Source organism: Hippocampus guttulatus, chromosome 6 (genome assembly GCF_054856545.1).
Source record: "Hippocampus guttulatus isolate MCC_2025c chromosome 6, RoL_Hgut_1.0, whole genome shotgun sequence".
NCBI classification, from domain to species: Eukaryota; Metazoa; Chordata; class Actinopteri; order Syngnathiformes; family Syngnathidae; genus Hippocampus; species Hippocampus guttulatus.
Genome location: NC_141266.1, coordinates 22841244 through 22862656, shown reverse-complemented (window position 1 = coordinate 22862656; position 21413 = coordinate 22841244). Strand labels below are relative to the sequence as shown.

Below are 21413 nucleotides of genomic sequence, written 5' to 3'. Positions count from 1 at the left end.
GTCGGGAAGGGTGCTGTCGGAGGTCTACTTCGAGGAGCGCTTCGCCGAGCTGCCGGAGTTTCGACCCGAGGAGGTGCTGCCGTCGCCGACGCTGCAGAGCCTCGCCACATCACCCCGGGCCATCCTGGGTAGCTATCGACGCAAGAGGAAGAACTCGACAGGTCTCTCATTTGTCAATGATTATCGTTATTATCATCATTGGTTTGAGATGAGTGGTTAATTTGTTCCAGTGATGATGACGATTCCAACTCAAAATCTCAAGTTGTTTTTCCCCATTGAAATGAATGCAAATACCATTAATCCGTTCTATCCCCGTGGACTGGGAATACAGAGCCCAGTAGTCACATTGCTTATTTTGTGGTTCAGACTTGGACTCGGCTACCGACGATCAAGTGTCTCCAAAGAGGAAGAGTCGGCGCCGTTCCAGCTGCAGCTCGGAGCCGAACACGCCAAAAAGCGCCGCCAAGTGCGAGGGCGACATCTTCACCTTCGACCGGCCAGGTAACACACGCACGAACTCGCGGCCACACACACACACACACATGCACGTACACACATCAACCTGCACATAGTTTTATTACGACTGCGATTTATTATGAGATTAATGTCCATGGTCCTCTTACCGTGTATTTTTTTAACAAACCATAAAATTAATTTGTGTCCCAACAAATACATGATTTATTATATATACATAAGTACAAAAAAATGCATAAATCTAAAAATTTCACCTCACAAGGTGAAAAATATCAAACATTTTTGTGAAAATGATGCGCACAAAGTGAGCCCTCGAAATACTTAGTTGCTCTTTACTCACAGGCATAAACAAAGCGGCTCCTCTTGTTTTATGTTGAGAGGGAAGAAAGGTCATCTGTGCTGTATGTTACACATACGTACAGCACATTTGACAATAAAGTTGTATTCAATTCAATAGAAGTGCCCAATATCCACAAAGTAGACATTTTATGCTTTCTGTATTTTGGTTTTCTTTCTATTCTGTTTTGCGCAGGCACTGATGGCGAGGACATCCTGGCCGAACTGGAGTTTGACAAAGTGCCGTATTCATCCCTGCGACGGACGCTGGACCAGAGGAGGGCGCTGGTGATGCAGCTGTTCCAAGAGCAGCAGGGCTTCTTTCCATCAGGTTGGCAAGACGTATGCTACGACGCGCTGCTACCGTGGCAGTACGGCGTCCAGAATAGATCCCGATATTTAAGTCAAAGCTTGCAACATGTCTTCTGGTTCGCAACATCAGCAAAAGTGCACACAAATGGAGTGGACGAAGCGTGCTTCCACTCTTACGTTGGATTCGAAAAGTATGGTGTCGCGTCTGACACCATACTTGTTGTGTTGACGTTATACTTCATTTGCAGCTCAGGCCACGGCCGCCTTCCAGACCAGGTACTCGGACATCTTCCCCACCAAGGTGTGTCTGCAACTGAAGATCAGGGAAGTCCGGCAGAAGATCATGCAGACGGCCACCCCGGCCGACGCCTGTCTCACCGTCCCCGCTGACTCGTTGCCCGGACCCTCTGGTGCCCAGTCGGGTGACGGTCCTGGGAGGGAGGATGAGGATGCAGAACCCGGAGCCGAGGAGGATCCCGGCGACTCGCAGGACTCTTCCAGATGAGGACTTTTTGCCACCATGTGGACTTGTATTCCCATCTCTGGAAGCCCAGTGCGATGTACGTTTAGAATAAGAGTACCAAAAAGCAAAACATTGGACATGCCGTGGTATCTGTATTGAGATTACGGAACGTTGGATGGATTCCCCGGAACTTTCCCATGGATGTTCACAAAGACCAAATGTGTTAGTTGGCGTTTAAACCCCCCCCCCCAAAAAAAACATGTTTATCTTGATTTGTTTTGAATGATGTTAAGAGGGAAAGTTGTCAAAATTATTTCTTTCCCCGGATGTAGAGCGTTGCTTCCATTAAGTTTCTGCTGACATTCTGGGGGGCTGGGACCCTCAAGACTTTGTCCAACCCTGAACCCCGGAACCGGCGGCATGATCAGTCGCTTTTCCAGTCGACCGACAGACTGCTTCCGGAGAGCTCTTTGAAAAACAACAAAAAAACGACTGCAGAGTTAACAGAAAGTGGATGTCCTGGCTGTGCCAACATTCCTGCTGTACCCTGCATCGTAGTCTGAAGGAAGAAAACATTCCCGTGCCTCTCATTGCTTACGCATGAAGGAAGGAGGTTAGTCCATGGTGGCCATTTTTATGGACTTTTTTTTTTTTAATACTTTGAATTTTATCATCAACGTGTTAGGTCCACCTGTGACTTTTAATTATTTACATTTTCTTTGACCTCCCTTTGGAATATTTGGAGGCATGTACTGTATACCCTATCCTCGTGCTTTGTCTTCCCTTTAACAAACTAGTATTTTTTTTTTTTTTTTTGCGTTTCTAGATCCACCTCAACACTCTTTACTTCCTTTTTTCCTACTTCCTTCTTTTGTCACTTTATGCCTTTCCTCCCTCCAAACGGTCACAATCAAAATAGAACTGTTGGAACAGAACACTTGACCGTAGTGCAAAACTTGTTTGGTAAATACTGTAAGAGTCTACCTAGATCACAAAACAAAAACTGGACTCTGAAATGCAAAAGACATGGGGGTGGGGGTACAAAAACTATATGGCTTTTAATGTTTTTGTGTTTGTTTGGCTGTTCCAGTATCCAAAAGACAAATTTATATGAATAAATTAAGTTTGTATCTGTAAATTTCAGTACACCAATAAAGTTAGGTGGTCAGTTAAATTAAAAAAAACAAGTGAAATGTGGTGACTGAATTCTTCAGGATGCAAACTGAGTTTATTTATTAACACCTCATTTTGTGTTCAGAGCTGTCACATGAAATTCATACAAATCAGTCAAAATCCTCTAAAAAAAACACGCTCAAATCCTTTAAAGTACATTTTTCTTAATACATTTAAATTTCATGTTTTCCATGAAAAAAAAATCTGTTGACATAGAGTCTAATCTGTATTTCCTACCAATTAATTTCTTTATTCATTCGGAGAAAAAAAAGTCTTCTTTCAAAAATAACATTTCTTCATGACTCACGACATTTGAACAGGAGGTATGTGAGAATATCTAAATAGTTTTCATACCACCCGTGTTTTAACGCTTGTATTTCTTTTCGCTCAGAGCATGTGTAGTCCGTCCAGGCCGTTCTCCATCGCCGTGTGAAAGATCTCCAGGGCCTGCTCCAGTGGCAGCGCCCCGCCTTCACTGCTCTCGATGATGGCGATGGTCTCCCCGAACTCATTACACATGATGGTGTTCGTGCCCTGTGAGGGCGGGACAGATGTTCGGTGAAATGTGGTATGCTTTGGATGATACGTGTTGATCGGGTGGCCACCGATGGCACACTCCTTCATTCATCGGACCTATTTTTTCAAATTCGTCATTTGCTGGCTAGTCTCCTGTAATATTTGTGGCAGTCATTTAGCTATTAAATCCCAAACTCAGTTAGCTTTTACAATATAACACATCCTTTTAATCGCTTGTTTCATTGATATTAAAAATTCGATGTCATGAATTTTTGCTTGTTTTTATGTTATTAAACAAATTAGCTACCAGTCATGAAAATAAGCTAGAGTTATATAAATACTGTTAAAATTGCATTGTAACCATTTAACCCATTATATTTATCAACTTGGTTAGTCTATTTACATGTATTTAAGTAAAATAAGTTTAGCAAATGAATTTTTCATATTCCCAATGTTCATTTGGTATTACATAGTTGTTAAAAATGCAACTGACCCAATCTCTCTCTCTCTCTCTCTGGAAAATGTATATATAGAGAGATAGAGATTATCCCCCGCCCCCCCCTCTCCAATTATACATCTACGTTAAACATTTACATCACATACGAATGACCTGGCCCTCAAAAATGTGCCCACCCGGATCCAAGATGGATACGAACCTGCTGAACGTCCGAGGATTGGATCTGGATGAGGTGCGGCTGCAACTTGGGGAGTTCCACGGTGGAAATCTCCACGGCCGAGTCAGTTTTGGCGTTGGCGTCCCGGTCCAGCTTCTGCTGGCGACTGTGAGTCTTCTTGTGGTTCCTGAGATTGGAGAAGGTCTTGAAGGCCTTTCCGCAGTGCGGGCAGACGTGCGGCCGCTCGCCCGTGTGCGTGCGGCGGTGCTCGACCAGATGCATGCTCTGAATAAAGCCCTTGCCGCACACCTCGCAGCAGAAGGGCCGCACACCCGAGTGCGTGCGCAAGTGCTCGCGCAGGTGCGTGCTCTGGCGGAAGCGCTTGCCGCATATCTGGCACGGGTACGGCCGCTCGCCCGTGTGGACTCGCTGGTGCAGTGCCACGCCCGAGCTGGACACAAACAGCTTGCCGCACACGGGGCACTGGTGGGATTTACCGTGCTTGCCGGCGGTGCCGCGCGGCCGGCCGGGACTGGGGTGGCTCAGCTTGTGGAGCCGCAGATTGGCGGGGGAGTTGAGCTTCTTTCCGCAAATGTCGCAGTCCAAGCCAACTCGAACCGGGATATCTGCGGTGGAGCGGGATGTCTCCGATTGGCCGGCAGGGGCGTCCTGGGGTTCTGAGCGCGCGACTGGGTGTCGCGCCGAGCGGTGGGCCTCCAGTTGCCTCCTGGTGAGGAAGCCGGCCTCACAGTGGGAACACGGGAAGGGTGCGGGAGACCCGGGGTGCTGCGTGAAGCGGTGCGCGGCCAGCTTGGTGGGCCAGCGGAAGGCGGCGGGACAGTCGGGGCACGTCAGGCCCCCGCTGCCGCCTGCCGCGTGCAGCAGGCTGTGCTGGCGCAGGTTGGACGACTGCGAGAAGGCGCGCTGGCACACGTCGCAGCGGTACGGCCGCGCGCCCGTGTGGATCAGCGTGTGGCGGCTGAGGTTGGCAAGGGACGAGAAGGTCTTGCCGCAGTCGGCGCACTGGAAGGGCCGTTCGCCCGTGTGCGTGCGGGTGTGGTTGCGTACGTGGATCTGTTTTGCGAAGGTCTTGCCGCAGACGGTGCACAGGAAGCTGCGCTTGGGCCCGTGCGCCGAGCGCCGGTGCTGGAGGAGCCGCAGCTGCGAGGGGAACGTCTTCGGACATGAGTGACAAGCCGAGAGGCCTTTGTCCGACCATGAGGGTCCGGCACTTGCTGAAGAGCCGGGCGCGACTTCCTCAGCGGGTTTGCCGCCGGGATGCTCTTCGGCCACCTCTCCTTGAACCTCAATGCTGTGCACCTTGCTTACGTCCGCATGGTCTTGGTCAATTTGTTCCATCTCCTCCTCTGTGAGGGGGGCCATGACCTGCGAGTTCTTCTCCCTTGCTCGCTGCAGGATAGCCAGAGTGGAGAGAGAGGCTTGTCGTGGGACAGCGTTAACCTGGAGAGGGATTGAGTTTGCGTTTATTTCAAATTCGTGCTGAGGGAAACCCGTAAAATGAAGAATTGACAAAGTCTGCAAACTATGTGAAGGCTTCATAAATAATGCCCAGAATAAAAGACAGCTTCTCGTCAGCGGCCAGAGAGACAAACAAACAATGAAAGTGGCAGAGGGTTTGGACTACCGTGCTGGAGGGGGCGGCGGCGGCGGGCGGAGCGGGTGTGGCGCAGGCGTTGACGCTGAGGTGCGTCCGTCGGTGGTAAAGGTACTTTGTCATGTTGGTGAAGGTTTTGTTGCAGAACTGGCACTTGTGAAAGGGGTTGGCGGTGTGCGACTTCCTGCGAGAAGAACGCGCAAGGGAAGAGATAAGAGCGAGCGGGAGCAAAGAGGACGCTGCCGTGGGCGGAGCTTTACCTGTGCACGAGGAGGGTCATCTCTGTGGTGAAGCCTTGGCCGCAGTCCACACACAGGTACCTGTTCACGCCCAGGTGGGTGCGCAGGTGGGCCTGCATGGAGCTCTCTTTCTTGAAGACCCTGCCACACTCGGTGCATTCGTGCGTGCCCTGCTCGTGCACGCGCTGGTGCGATTTGAGGCGGTTGGCGGAGATGAACGTGCGGCTGCACAGCGAGCACTGCTGAGGCTCGGACGCTGCCGCGGGTTTCCTCTCCGCCGTTATGAATTGGTTGGACTGTCTTATGGAGTTGTCCGTCTTGTCCGCCAGTTCCCCGCGCCCTGCGGTTTCCTCAAAGCCGCTCATGAGCCCCCCGTCCGAACTTTCTTTTTCCTGAGCCAGGAAGTGCTCCCCCTGGTGTTGGAGGAAGTCCTCCGGTGTCTGGAAGAGAAGGGAGCATTCGGAGCATTCGTACGGTTGGATGACCACCATCTCAGTCACCGCCTGCTGGGTACCGGCAAGGACTCCGGGGGCCAACGCCAGCACCACTTGGCGGGCGGCGCCGTCCGCCGGGGCGCCGCCTTTTCGCCGTAGCGCCGCGGATGCCCTCTTGCTGGAGCTGTCGGCCAGAGCTTGGGCCGTCAGGATCTGAAGGTGCATGGTGGCCGAGCCGGGGGCCGGTGTCACCGGGGGTAGCAGGGAGGGGCGGGGGGCTGATTTGGAGACAGGGTGGGCTTTCTTTTTTTGCTGCTGTTGGGCAAACACCTGCGACAGATACAGAAAAAAAAAATCTTTTGCAAACCCTCATCTGTCATTCATGGGTGAGAGTGGATGGAAAATCCACTGGAGTGGCTGTGACATCACAGTGGGGTATCTTCCACAATATCCACCCCGAAGAGTTTTCTCCCCATGACGTGATCAGCTACGCTTGGTGAAAATTCAGAGCCACTTTGAAGCAAGCGGGCACCGAACAGTCGAAATACGATTATGCCGAAACATCCTCATCCCACGCAGGTGCGACGCCCTCTCCATCATGTCAAAGGCAACAGGAAAGCAAACCTGCATTGGGTTTTGCTGGACGCACGGATTAACGGTAGCCTCTGATAAGTGGCAAAAACTTGATTCCTCTGTGAAATTGTCAACCCCCCCGCCCAAAAAAAAAATACTGCAGTAGTGGTGGGGGAAGCATAATCAATCTTGGCCAAGGGTGTTCAAAGTCAAGTACCTGTGCCAAAATCTCCCCAGCTTGCCGCTCACTCAGCACAAAGTTCTGCGTGTTGGTGACGGGAGCCAGAGTGCCATCTGCTTGGAGCACGTACTCCTGTGGCTGGAAATCACACGCTTGCTCGTTACCTTGGCTTTTGAAATGGACCGTTAAACAAACTCTTCTTTTCTGGTCTCTTACCGTCATTGCTGCATGGGTGCTCGTGGTGCTGCTATTGTGGCTTTTGCGGTGTTGTAGCCATGTGTCGGGTGAGTCAAACAGGGCCAGACAGTCGAGACACTGGTACTGGACCGCTTGGGGTGCCTGGGAACCCGATTCTTCGGGCACCGTAGCCTCACACAACTCTGAGAAGGGAACGCACAAATCCTAAGACTGACAAATTTGAAAGTACAACTGTTCGGAAGAACTTTCCTTGTTCAATTGCGACTATTTGCGTTTTACTGTGACTCTTAAAAACGACATACAAATATATCTGAAAAAAATCATTCAACTCATTCCCAACTCAACGAAATAGATTTCTAGGAGGATGGGGAATGACTCAATGATTCAACAAAAAGACATCATGTGACAAAATGTCTAACCTTGTTGCGCGGCCTCCACCCCGGCCACCTGCATGTGCATCTCCTGGTGCAGCAGGAGCTCCTCTGAATCGACGAGGATCGCGCCACACTCCAGGCACTGATACTGCTCGCAGCGGGCTGCCTGGCCCGTTTCGCCTTCCTGGTTCGTATGAATCTCCTGGTGGATCAGCACATCCTCCAGGGTGCTGAAAAGTTGGCAGCACTCGCTACACATGAACTGATGGTCCACACAGACATCCTCGGGCTGCTCCACCTCAATGTAGACACTCTCCGCTTCCATGACGTCAGTAGCTCTGCTTATAATGAATGGATCTGGGGCAAGATTAAATGGCACCTGTGAACACGTATAGAAGAAAGAGGCCATTTAAGAAAAAAAATGAGGTCCCTGTAGAGTTTCTGCCCACCCATCAAGTGTGAAATTAAACAACCTCAAACTTAAATAATTCAAATGACAGATTGATGGGCTACCTTAAAAAATATATATAAAGAAGACAATAATTTAACACAATAAAGATATGCAATGCAAGCAGATCATTTGATAGTTTTACAATAAAAAAAAATACATATTCACAGGCATATATTATTTATCCTCTGTGAACAACTAACATTGTTGAGGCGTTTTGACTGGCTCCATATCTGTATATTGCTGTCGCCAAGTGACCAAGGTGCATACAGCAGAGGGAACAGCACAATGGCCAATGATCTAAACTTTTAAAAAGTGGCTTTTTTTCCTTCCTATTTCATTTTGGCACTCCTGTTTGTCGTTATCAAGCACAATACTACAGAGCACTACTTTTATTCATAAAACATTTTTGTTGGGTGTCTTTGGCAGGCTGGAACGAATTAATGGCATTTCCACTTAGTTCGATGGGGAAAGATGATGCGCCGATGTTCAGAAAAACGCGTGGAGTGATTTTAATGTTCATTACTTGGCGCAAATGAAATTGGGTCTACAGGATTTCACGGGCAAAATGCCACTATCAAAGACAACATGTTTCGACGGATCAATTATCAAACAAGATGGCCCTTGCTGTTAGCTTGGTTACAGCCACTGGATGCAATGGAAATTTTCAACCACAATAACGTTTATTAACAGCTTCCCTTGTGTATTATGCGTGTGATGGCGTGTGGAGGGCGGTTGGAGGCGCTCCCTCGGCCAGTGAGGACCAGTTTTCAGCACCGCTATTTCCTGACGGCAGTTGCCCGGTTCGCCAGGCGGTCCGTCAGGCGGCGCTAGCCACTTTTCGCCGGAGCTCTCCCGGCGAAAGGCGGTAGGGGCCCTTCTTTTTTTCACTCCCTTTACCTCATTTACTGTCGTCGGATGGCATCGTTCGTAGACATCACCGCACGTCACTCGTACGTCCCGCACGCTCAGCCCCGCCAAGGCTCCTCCACCGCCGTCTTGAGCACGGGAACCACAGATTGTGGTGGTTGTTGAACGACAATGGTGTTTTACGGCGTGTGCGAAGACGTTAACCCACTGTTTGCCTCCATTTTTGTGAAGCTAAGCCCCGCCCAATATGCGGTAGTGCTCAAAGCCTTGAAACCGGATTGGACGGTGTCGTTATCATTCATAAGGTGCGCTGTGCATGGTAGGTATTGTAGTTTTAGCGTACCGCTGACTAGGCACGGATTGATTTGTTTAAGAAAATGATTTTGCGGAATTCTTCACATACTTTGGTCAATTTATATTTGATGGAGGTATTTTATTTTATTTTAGTTTGGCATTGACGACCCCGTTGAAATTAATTTGCCTCGGTGTGCGCGTATGCATGTGTGAAAGTAAGCCCCGCCCAATATCCGCTGTCACACGACGCGCTATGCGTGGTGGGTATGGTAGTTTTAGCCAACCGATACTTATTTGCGCCGAGTAATTTGTTTAGAAAAATATTTAGCGGAATTCTTCATACACTTTGGTAAATTTACGTTTGCTGGATTGTTATTTTAGTTTGGCGTCTTGCCTCTTTTTTGTGTTTGTGTGTTCAAGTGAGCCCCGCCTGATAGGGCGCTCCTTTAAATTGGACGTGTTGCTTATCAATCACACGGCGCTCTTTGTGTGGTGACAGTAATTTTGCCCAAGGATACTGACTTTTATTTAGTGATATAAAAAACATGCGTTTTTGAAATTCAACTTTCTTTTTTATTATTGGATTCCATTGTTAACGGTTAGTCTTAGTTGTTAGCATATGCTGAATAGCATGTAGCAATATCGCTTGTATTGTGTTTTATGCATTTTATTTTATTTTATTGGCTACTATTGCAATGATATTAGATGACAAACTGAACTTCACCATTTTGCATTTGGAAACATTTTTACCACTACCCCTGGAGTACAGGAATGGTGGAACTCGCTTTCCCATTTCCCTTTGCGAGTGTGACGTCATCGTGCGTCAACTCCCCAGTTTCCCACCATCATCGTTCTACAGTACAGGGGAAGAAAGGGGGAGTCGGGAGTCGGGGTAGAAAGCTGCCTAAGAACGCTGTAAGTGTAGATCTTTTTTTTTTCTTATGGTGTATATACATATATAATTTAATTAATTCAGTTATATTTTGCTCGTACGGGTAACTTGTGTGACTTGGCTGGCTGTCAGTAACGTTCGCCGTTCACTCTGGCTCTAGTTCACACAAATATGAGCGGCAGCGGGCGGCCCAGGACCAGCTCATTCGCCGAGCCTCCCGGAGCTCCCGGAGCCGCTGCAGCCGGGGTCGGATCAGCAGTCGCCGGCGGAAGCTCGACAGGAAAGTCGGGAGCTTCGCAAAACAGCGGAGGCAGCTCGACGAGCTTTGGGAACCTCAAACTACCCCGTAAGTGTCCTCTTTGAAAATGACCACTCGCCGCGTCAGACACTTGGTTCCTGATGATGTCCCTCCTGTGGTTTATTTCAGATGGCGTTGTCGACATTTTGTTTAAATAAGGTCCATCACAGTGGACAAGCTAATTTTAGCTAGCAGGCGCTTGGCTAACTTAGGCTAGCTAGCCAGCTACAACGGGTTTTCTCCCATTATTCAAACTTGTCAATGAGAACCCTTTAACGTCAACTCGACGCCCATACTCAGTTGTTTTTTTTTCGGCGAAAACTGTTTTAGCTTGTTCTTAATGACTATATCAATTTTGTCGACACCTCTTCATGTCACCCAGGTTTAGCGTTAGCATTAGCGCCAGTGCTAGTCATTTGTCGAAGATAGCTTCCCTTTATCGTTACGGAGCTGAAACATTTCGAAAATACTAATTGTAATATTTGTGTCGTACCGTTCGACCAATTGATTGCGGTATATCAGATAGTAGCATCAACACGGAGCCAACTTCTCAGTAGGCAGACTAACCGAACATGTTAAACTAGCATTCTGTACAAAGTGAGCCAGTTTCTTACCTAAAATCTGTAATTAAATGTTTATCAACCTCACCCACCAAAACCCCAAGAGAAATCCACGTATAGTGGACGCCCACCTCCAAATAATGTTTCTCAGTCTGTATTAAATCTTAAAGGGACTGTGTAGGGATTTTTTTTGATTTTTCACTGTTAATTATTACAAAAACCCACTAATAATTTCAATAATGTGCAAAAACTATATTCTATCGCATCAACCTAAATGTTTATTATGATTGTAGGTGAAATAATCGCTCATTATATTATATAGGGTGTGCCTCCCCTACAGGAAGCTGCCATGTATCGCCGACATCTTTATGCTACAGATACCCAAAGGTAGTTCCTCAACATGATGGACTACAGCATGTGTAAGAAATGCCATGCACTTATTCCGTCACTTGAGGGAATAAATGAAATTGTTTGGGAATACATTTTGCTTGAACCTCTGCTTAAGAATTTGGTGGTAGGCTTGCGAATTGTGGTCTCTCTGGCACCGTCGTGCGTGTGCTTTAAAATGCACATGTTTCGATCTTATGCATTCTATTCGTCCAGCATGAGATGGTACTAAATTCTACACACTTTACCTTTTAATAAGAAACAATTTGAATCATTAATATAGCAATGTGACAAGAGTTCCGCAAAAGAATGTTGAGTCAGGTTTGAATGGTCACTTAAGAAAAATATCCAACAGAGAGCTTGAACAGGCCGAAATTCCGAGGTGTTCTCCAAGTGTCAAAACTCCCGTGACGTTTCGGATGGCGTCACTTGCCTGGAAAAAAAAAAGCACTTTATTCATGAGAGGATGTATTTGCCTATGTATTTATGTATTATTTGCCTCAGTGATGCATTGATGCGCTCATATTTTACTTTGCTGTTTGCTGGAAAAAGCCTTAAAGAGAATCACACAAAAATCTCTGATGAGAGAGGGGCTGTGAATGATATCGCAAGGGTTCACTGTCAGTGGTCACTGACCTGAACTCTCTCTTTCTTGCTCGCTCTCTCCTAAATCTCAATTATCTTTGATGCTTTTGCGTTTGTTGCAGAAAATTCCAGATTGCACGATTTAAGAGGTGGTAATGGGTATTCACTCCTATTTCTGAGGCTTACTTGACTGAGTGTCAAATAAGTCTGAAAACAGTTTACCTGGGGCAGAATAAAACTTGAAAATAAGGACGCGGTAGATCACACTAAGACGTTCATGACCGTGCAGAGGGGCTGTCGTGAATGAAGCCGGATTGTACTGAACAGTCACGGCAGGTGTCCGAACTGCTTTCCACCGCTGCAAGAAGTTCCACTTCCTGCATTACGGTTGCTGCTGTTGTTTTCTCGTTGACGACCTTTTATATTCCACTCTATGTAATTTTAAATCCTGATGACTGTATGTGTCCTGATATGGGTGGATCTCAGGAAAACATGGTCTAGGAGTCTGACATATGAGACCAAAGCTGAACTTGTTCAAATGATATCTGCTTTAAATCAAACCTTCCTGCAGTTTGCTATGAAGAAATAAAGATCGTTCATTTAGCACTTTGTACGCAGAAGTTTGTAGAATGTCGCGTTCTACTCTGGTACGTCTTATGGTTGCTAGAAGGATGCCAAACACTTGAGAGCTCAAGTACCAAATTATTTGTACACTTCAACAGCGTCTCGACCTTGATGCAAACATATTAAGTTGGAAAACTGGTACAAATGACCAGTGGCCCATAAAAAAGTAAGTATAAAATTCATTCAATTGGCCTTGATTCCGGTGCATAAAAATTCCTAATTGAGCTGCGATGGAACTGTGAAAATGTCAGTCGGTAGAGATCTGATGTAAGACAAGGAGAGAAATGGGTCTAATTATGCTGCAATCAACACAATCACGTCCGTATTTCTTGTGTGATGTTGACGCAGTGCTGTCTTTGCTAGATTTGTCTGCCTGGTGCGGAACGATTTGCCGGCTCACTCCATTTTGAAGCACGATGGTGATCCGTAGGGGTCCTGTTGAGACGTGCAAAGGGAAGAAGCCCTGGGAAAAAAATGGAGTAGCACTTCAGGGTGTGCTGCTGCACATTTTTTTTTTTTTAATCACAACGCTCTGACAAAAGCGCTTTGGGGGCGGGCCTCTGTCTCGCTCACTCCTTCCCCAATGTCACCGTTCGTGGTGTTGATTCATCAAATCCCTCTCGACCCGAATTGTCGCACCATAACCGGACCCCCCCCCCCCCCCCCTTCCCCGCCTGTCTAACTATAACTAGCTCTGTCAGTTATTGTTTGATCTCAAGGGCCAATGTTTTTTGTTTTTCCCTGAGTCAAACATCAGCCCGGCAATTTCATTGTTTGACCAATTTCAAGACGCACGTCTTGTGCTTGCTGAGAAAGTACATCACCTCCTCACATGTAATCTGATCCTGGATTACGCCAGGTCAAACTGTGGACCACACGTGGCTTGCGTGGCCCTGAGTCGAACAGGAATACGTTGAAGTGCGTTGAACTGTGATGGATTGTTTTTTATGGACATTTGAACATACAGGCAACACTTGCTCATCGTGGGGATATGATCCAGGACACTCAACAAAAATCGAAATTTTCTTTATTTTTTTTGGTCGTTTTTTTTTTTCTTTCAACACTAACACCTTTTTGACAAAATAAAAACATGACATGAAATCCCCTCTCCATTTTCTCCCCTCTGCTGTAAAGTTAAACAAATACTCAAGGATAAAGAAAAGCGAAACAGTTAAATGTCTGCCGGAAATGCATGTCTTAATTCTTGCTGGTATTAAGGTACCAAACAGTGTCATGTTATTGTTTTTTTTTTTTCTTAATAGGTTATTGAAATTTTACCCTGCCCAATATCTGAATCAGCATCGACGCCCCAAACCTCCCCCAAAAATCTGTATCGTCAGGCCCTGACTGTAAATGCACTGCATGGCCATGAAAGCGAAGATCAGTGCAATAAGAAAGAAACGATTTCAAGGAAGGTGATTGTCAACCTTAAGACTGGTTTGGATGGGAGCCATGTTAGCGTCTGCAAACAGGGCATCTGTAAATGTACAAATTTGCAAGACCGGGATTTGAACACCGGTAGAGATATTCAGGGTTCTATTTCATTTTCCCCACGGACTGCCAGAGACGATGCCCCCGTGATCATTACCGGTATTTTTATTCCTGTGTACTTCTTTTACAGGTGACAGTGGCAAATTGACCACCGTAGTGGCCACGCCGGGTCAAGGGCCCGACCGCCCGCAGGAAGTGTCATACACGGACATCAAGGTCATAGGAAATGGCTCCTTTGGAGTGGTCTACCAGGCGCGCCTCATCGACAGCCAGGAGATGGTGGCCATCAAAAAAGTGCTCCAAGACAAACGGTTTAAGGTGAGCGTACACACTTTTGTCTGGTAGGGAAGCCATTCACACGTGACTCTTCGTAAAAACCTTCAATAGAAGAAAGTGATTGATTGACATTCTTCTGCCTTGTGACTGCTTTGTCTTTTTTTTTTTTTTTTGGTTTTTGCTTTGTAGAATAGAGAGCTGCAAATTATGCGCAAGTTGGACCACTGCAACATTGTGCGGCTACGTTACTTCTTCTACTCCAGTGGTGAAAAGGTGACTTGCTGTCATTTGAACTTTTTTCCCCGAGGACGTGTTTGAAGTCGCACTTTCAATATTAATTCTGTGCAGAAAGATGAAGTCTACCTGAATCTGGTTCTGGACTTTGTCCCCGAGACGGTGTACAGGGTGGCGAGGCACTTCAACAAGGCCAAGACCACCATCCCCATCATTTATGTTAAAGTAAGCACCGCATTTTCATTTCTACTTGTCGCGTCATACAGCAATGCTGCCCACAAATGAAATTCAGTGGAACGTCGCAAGTTTCAATCTGGAGGTGGCAAAAAGAAAAGTTTGTTTGCTTCAGGCGACCGAACCAGCGCAAGTTTTCCTGTTTGGCTCTTTAAGGATTACAGAAGCAGCACCGTCGGGAAAGCCGCGTGGCTCCCCGTCTGCAAGGTTGTTGGTTTGTGCGTTTATTGTGTGCCGCAGTAGAGAGAACGTTCCCACCGTTTCGTGGCCCACTTCACTCCTTCATTCAGCCTGCGCTTCCCCCAAGGCGTTAAGACACACACGTCTTACTCATTTCTTTGCCGACAGAGCTACATTTCTGTCACAGCATGTCTTCGGCTCATCACTCACTTTTTCTCCTTGTGCAAGATTGCCCATTTTTAGTCATCTCGTTTATAATCGCGTTGTGATGCATCATGACACTCGTAATGATCATGCAGCGATTTGCCGTGCTGAGATGCCACAAAGCAGTTCCTCCGCATTGTGTCAATTTTCACCTTATGAAAAGTAGGAATCTTTTTCTCTTCAGTTTTTTTCCCCCTCAACGAAAAGCGTCTGCCTCCACATTTTGTTGATCCCCCCCCCAATGCATGCATATACTGTAATGACGATAATGACATGAAAAGCGTGCATCTCCAAATATCAAGACCCCTGATGTAACTTATTACAGTTACATATTTACTGTCATATTTTTTTTGCTCATTAATACTGTATTTCTTCAAAAATGTAATTCCTTTTCCATTGTCAAACACGTATGTCCTTTTTTAATTTTTTGATTTTTTTTAAAGGATGTTACACACCAACTCTGTTCTTGTTTTTTATTGCGCTGCGGTCTGCAGCCCGCACCGCCCCATTACTGCACTCGCTGACTCTTGTGACACGAAAGAAATGCCCACGCGTGTTTTTGCTGTCTTTGGGGAGAAAAGACAGTGATTAACATTTAATCATTCTGTCAAAGTCATTGCACACCCAGAGTGTGAGTCACTATTAACCCCACCGCCACCCACATTGGGAAGGCTCAGCCTCGGTTGACACGAGCTTAGTGTAGGCCATGCGCAAGTCAAGACTGAAGCTACGAGGGTACTCAAACCACAAGACGACAAATACAAATCAGCACAGTGGACATTTGAAGCATTGTGTCCTTCTCACCAGGTGTACATGTACCAGCTGTTCAGGAGCCTGGCCTATATTCATTCCCAGGGCGTGTGTCATAGAGACATCAAGCCCCAAAACCTCTTGGTGGACCCGGAGACAGCCATCCTCAAGCTCTGTGACTTTGGCAGGTTAGTAGCACACGTGACACTCGTTGGACTTGATCATTCTTTCCATTGCCGTATGACTCAGCTGTCTTGACTGCGCGTGCAAATCAAGTTTTGTAGGCCTACTTTTTTTTTTTTTCCTTTGTTGAAGTTAAATGTTTGTTTTTTTTCTTCTTTCCACCCACAATCTTGCTGCTGTAGACAGTACATTTCCCCAGTGTGGGACAAATAAAGGATATCTTAATCTTAAATCCCAACAGGATCAAATGATGAACCAAAAGGATCACTTACACAAAAGTGTGGCAGTAGCTTGAACTTGCTGAATAAGGAGTCGTTTGGCACTTGTGTTCGAACGGTTGTCATAGCACGGTTGTTCGAAATGTACTCAAATATAGTTAGCGCTTAACATAGCCTTCATAAAGATGCTTTTATGAAGTAGAATCTTGTTTGTATTGGCCGAGTGAAGTTGTAACGAAATAAATTAAAACGTCGGTCATTCCCCACTCCACCAATTTTTTTTTTTAAGTTTATTAAATAAAGAAAAACAGCACTGTATTCTATAAAAATGGAAATGCAATAAAAGTGAATGCAAAGAAATAGGCTGGCTTTCTAAAGTGTAATGACTGTTCATTGCGACAAGCTGAGTCTCAGTCGTCCTCCCTCAATGGTGTCTGTGTCCTGTCCTTCGTCCCCGCAGCGCCAAGCAGTTGGTCCGAGGTGAGCCCAACGTGTCGTATATCTGCTCGCGGTACTACCGCGCCCCGGAGCTCATCTTCGGCGCCACCGACTACACGTCCAACATCGACATCTGGTCGGCCGGCTGCGTGCTGGCCGAGCTGCTACTGGGCCAGCCCATCTTCCCGGGGGACAGCGGCGTGGACCAGCTCGTCGAGATCATCAAGGCACGTACATCGAGGGGATGAGCGCTCGCTCGATCAGACGAGATTCAATCCAAGAGATGAATCGGAAAATGCCGCCGTTCCCAAAGAGGATCATTCATAATTGTAACCGATACTTGATTGGAATCTTCTCGTGTCAGGTTCTTGGAACTCCGACAAGGGAGCAGATTCGAGAGATGAACCCCAACTACACAGAGTTCAAATTCCCACAGATTAAAGCTCACCCGTGGACAAAGGTAATTGGTGCTGCTGAATCAATAACTCACTCTGTCTCACGCAACATGACAGCGACTCTCTGCAAAGCCCGGACAACTGCTGTAAAGTGTGAGCGGTTGTCATTTGGACCACTTGCGCACTTCCATGTACCCTATGAAATAATAATAAATATACTTGACTGCTGGGGGGGGGGGGGGGGGGGGGTTATTGGAAAACATTTGTCGAGCAAGTACAATCATTATTCATTCATTCATTTTTTTACATTTGACGAGGTTACACCTTAAGAAGATTGCACACCTGCACTCTGTTGAAGGGAAAACTGGACCATATGTTTGAATTTTAAGGATATGTGGGGGGTTTGCATTACTCTTAAAATCCGAAATCTTGAAAGTGTTTATTTTTACTCCAGTCATGCACAGTAGCAGTAAAATACGTCCTCATGTCCTTGGCGGAGGTCAAAAAAAGTCGACTGCAACTTCGTGTTCATCCCGTGCGTGCGTGTGTGTGCGCCATTCCGATCAGGTGTTCAAGCCGCGCACACCGCCGGAGGCCATCGCCCTGTGCTCGCGACTGCTGGAATATACGCCGGTCACCCGTCTTTCTCCGCTGGAGGCGTGCGCGCACGCCTTCTTTGATGAGCTGCGCCAGCCCAACACCCGCCTGCCTAGCGGGCGGGAACTGCCGCTTCTCTTCAACTTCAGCCCCGTCGGTCAGTTCCCGTGCGCGCACATCAGCCAGTGAAACCCGATGGAGTGTTTTTCATGCGCCTTGTGCCGTGTCCCGTGTCTCCTCAGAGCTGTCCATCCAGCCGCAGTTGAATTCAACACTCATTCCTCCTCACGCTCGTGCACAGACAACGGCTGCCTCGCATGGTATGTGCAGGAACATATACACACTCTACACGTAACACGACAAACTTTTTGCAATTGGGTCATTTTTCTCCCCCCCCCCCCCCCTAAAATGTTAACATCAATTTCATTTGAGTAATTTAAGTATTTTCTATGAATACCATAAAATTATTTTTTCCCCCGAATTTTTCATTTAAACAAAATTGAAAGCCTCCATTTATTTTTCTCCATTAAAAACAAAAATCTTAAAACGGCCTGAATTCTTTGCCCTCCTTTTTTTATTTTATAATTATTTTACCTGAAAATATTTCCATAAATACCCTGATTTAAAAATCAATTTTTTTAATTCCAAAATGAATTTAAGACAGCAATTTTTTTTTTCAATTTGTATTGAATTTTAATTAAAATAACCCTCATGCTCTGTCTTATTTTAATTTTTTTCAATATGTATTATATAATTCAAATGACAATGTTGTAATAAATACCCCTGTCCAACCCCTGTCCAAATAGTTGCTGTCCAACTGTGTTTTTCTGGTTTACACACACACACACACACACTCCTTTTGGAGATTCAGTATGTGACCTTTTTGTCATGTAGTGCTGTAATTTACATCAGCCTCGATTACATGCACATTAAAAATACTAACCAAAAAAAACAAAAACAAAAACCCCCAACTGCCAAATGTGTAATGCCTTTGTCGCTCTGCAGATGGCAGTACGTCAGACAGTACCGCCCAGCCCGGCACAGTGCCCGGCTCCATCAACAACAGTACCTGAACAGCCAACAACACCCTTTTTCTTTCTCTTCCTACTCTCCTCTTCTTCCTCGCAACACTTAGAAAGAGACAAAGAGGCTATACAGACACGTCATGCATTGCTGTCCCCCCCAAACCCACCCCATAGGCTTATTATATATATATATGATGACGACTTTATAAGTCCAGGTTCTGTGGGATATATGGGGTTGTACATGCATTGTCTGTGTCATGGACTTTTTTTTATCTCTTCTTTTTTTCTTTTTGTTTTTAACTTTGGTTTTATTTGATCTCATTTTATGTGGAGTGGCCATTTGGCTTTTGGAGACTGACAGTCATGTCCCCCTCCCCAAAAATGGTACAAAACGCTCTCTGCCCCTCCAGAGTCTCACTTTGTACCCTAAAACAATAAAGCTCCCCACCCACCCCGGCTGATTGTATCATTTTTAGAAGAGAGCTGATTTAAAATATATAAGACAAAGGAAGCACACTGCAGCAGATTTCTCTTTCCTCCTTTAACTTGCCTTTTTTTTAACGTGGGAGTGAGGGGCCTCTGTATAGATAAAAGATCATGCAGGCAGGAAAGTGTTTCAGGAGGCATAACGAACAGGTCCAACCTCATCATCATCATTTTGACCGAGAGCTACTTCCTCCTGAGCGAGCCCTCAACTTCCCGTCTTTGAACTTGAACTTTCATCCCCTTCCCTCCTGGTTCTCCCTCCTCTTCCAAAACACAGCTAATCTGTAAATATTCAGCTACCTTTTATTTTAACTTTTTTTGTTACTATTGTATTGTTGTTCTTGTAATATTTTTTTTTCTTCAGTAGATGGCGGATTCAAGCGACCAAACTGTTTTATCCGCTGTCGCAGTCTGTAAATACAGTATTCCCTTTTTTTTCCCTTCCCCCGCCCCCCTCCGGTCCCTGGTGCTGGAGGGCACAACCACCAAAAAATTTGAACAAAAAAAGGATCGCATCTTATTCTCTCTCCTTCCATTTCTCCTGTCATGACTTCCCTCGCCCGTAGTCGTTGTCTTAACTGTTTTATTTATTGTATTGTGTGTTTTTTTTTGGGGGGGGGGGGGGGTTGTGTGTATATTATTTCCAAAATGATGTAGTAGTGGGGCAGAAAACTTTTGTCACATCCAAGATACTGTACCTCGACTTGGACCGCGAGCCGTCGGGTGGAACGCATATTGTTTCCATTGAGCCTCAATGTGAACAGAATGTTTCAAGGATTTGTTGCTTGTGTGTATGCGTGCGTGTGTGTGTGTGTGTGGGGGGGGGGCGTACAGAATTTGAGTGTCTGTGTCATAAAAGATGAAAACAGAATCTTTCATTCACTGTCTCCTGTGTCTGACGGTCTCCTGTTCTACTCCACTGTTGTACTACGTGCTGTTTTACTGTTACTTTACTTTTTGGTTTTTCTTTTTCTTCCGGAACCACACCCCCCCCCCCCCCCGCCCCCCCACACAACGCTCTTATTACAGCCCTTGTCGTTTGTGGAGAGAGCAGCGAAACTGTCGGCTAGAGGGGATGAAGAAGGAAGGAAGGGATGGGGGGGAGAGAGACTATTTTTTTTTTGCTATAAATAATTCAACTCATTAATAAAATGATGAAACGGTTGGCGTCTCGGCACGTCTGTGTTTTAATTGCGCTCCGGTAAGCGAGGTGCCGATCATTTCACCATGTTCCCACTTTTTCGCCGTGGGTACACTGTGAGATGATTGAGGCCTGTGTCTCACGTTGACGGGGACAAAAGGGAATGTCAGGAAAATATGTCAAGGCAATTTGTTCCGAGCTCAACTTTTATGAGCTTTCCCGACAAAGCAACATTGTAATATTCTTGACGGGCGTCGACTGAAAATTTAGCTGGGATCAGCTCTCGATCCCATTTCACCAGCAATCCTCAAGCCCTGTTGAAAGTGGATCGATTGGATGAAGTGAATTAGATTAAACCTACATTGAGACGTGTCAACATCCTTGTTTGTCTTCCAACTGTTGAGACGTGAACCACGGTTTCAAGAAACTATTAGTAAAATTACTCACCCTTTGAAGGTTAATCAATGTACAAAGAAACTCAAACTTGTCAACCCTTGGAGATTCGCCCGAAAATTAAGCAAAACCACTCACAAACTCAAAACAAGAACAAACATCAAGCAAAGAAGTGTATCTATCAAAGGTGTTAATCTGTGGAATAATCTCGAAACGGACCTGAAAATGAGTAAATCGCTTGCTGAGTTCAAAAACAAATTCAAAAAAATAGTACAAACAACCTACATCAATCAGAGTTAAAATGATAAATTCAAAACAAATATAATGATAAATCAGAACTAAGTTGATAAATAGAGAAAGGTATATAAATATCCATTATGAATACAAGAGAAAATTGACACAAGAGTTTCAGGGTGTGGAAGTATATAATCCCGATACAAACCAAAAGTTGTAAAAATATCACGGTTAAGGGTAAAGTATGAGCCTTAATGGAGACTTCTTTCTTCTTACTTTTTTCTTTTCTGATTGATATAAAAATGATTTATTAGATACAATCACATAACGGGGTAGGACTAGATAAGTTTTTTACTTCTTCCTACTCCCTTGAACATAATAACTGTGTTGTATGAAGATTGATTTCTTTTTTTATCTACCTTATTTTCTGTCAAATTATTACTGTATATATGTTTTATGTTCAATAAACAAACA

At 45.8% G+C, this 21413-nt stretch overlaps 3 protein-coding genes across 6 annotated transcripts in view; 2 read left to right on the top strand and 1 right to left on the bottom strand.

The window, feature by feature from the left end:
• cicb (capicua transcriptional repressor b) overlaps positions 1 to 3543 on the top strand; it is a 36139-nt gene extending 32596 nt beyond the window's left edge. The window contains exons 18-22 of one of the 3 annotated variants that reach the window (XR_015101072.1): positions 3 to 161; positions 367 to 501; positions 1007 to 1141; positions 1371 to 2198; positions 3150 to 3543. Coding sequence is in view for 2 of the 3 variants with exons in the window: in XM_086112605.1 (XP_085968731.1) it covers positions 3 to 161; positions 367 to 501; positions 1007 to 1141; positions 1371 to 1627 (686 nt within the window). In the remaining variant the exon portion in view is untranslated. Of the gene's footprint in view, positions 1 to 2; positions 162 to 366; positions 502 to 1006; positions 1142 to 1370 lie in introns of all 3 variants that reach the window. The other 2 variants (XM_086112606.1, XM_086112605.1) reach the window with 2 other exon arrangements.
• Positions 2792 to 9071, bottom strand: znf526 (zinc finger protein 526). 2 transcript variants are annotated; one of them, XM_086112608.1, is made up of 9 exons: positions 8851 to 9071; positions 7548 to 7881; positions 7147 to 7310; positions 6967 to 7068; positions 5764 to 6506; positions 5534 to 5687; positions 4386 to 5349; positions 3931 to 4075; positions 2792 to 3292 (listed from the first exon to the last, which is right to left on the bottom strand). In XM_086112608.1, exons 2-9 carry the CDS (start codon positions 7825 to 7827, stop codon positions 3055 to 3057), a joined length of 2790 nt encoding a protein of 929 aa, XP_085968734.1. In that variant the 5' UTR covers positions 7828 to 7881; positions 8851 to 9071; the 3' UTR covers positions 2792 to 3054. The 2 variants fall into 2 exon arrangements, with proteins under 2 accessions (XP_085968734.1, XP_085968733.1); XM_086112607.1 differs by having other exon boundaries at positions 3931 to 5349.
• Positions 9072 to 9888: 817 nt separating this feature from the next.
• On the top strand, positions 9889 to 20335 carry gsk3ab (glycogen synthase kinase 3 alpha b). Its single transcript, XM_086113972.1, has 11 exons — positions 9889 to 10029; positions 10167 to 10352; positions 14082 to 14269; positions 14417 to 14500; positions 14576 to 14686; positions 15887 to 16017; positions 16691 to 16895; positions 17033 to 17128; positions 17631 to 17817; positions 17903 to 17980; positions 18666 to 20335. The coding sequence occupies exons 2-11, from the start codon at positions 10178 to 10180 to the stop codon at positions 18731 to 18733; spliced, it is 1323 nt and encodes a 440-aa protein (XP_085970098.1). The 5' UTR covers positions 9889 to 10029; positions 10167 to 10177; the 3' UTR covers positions 18734 to 20335.
• Positions 20336 to 21413: the final 1078 nt, after the last annotated feature.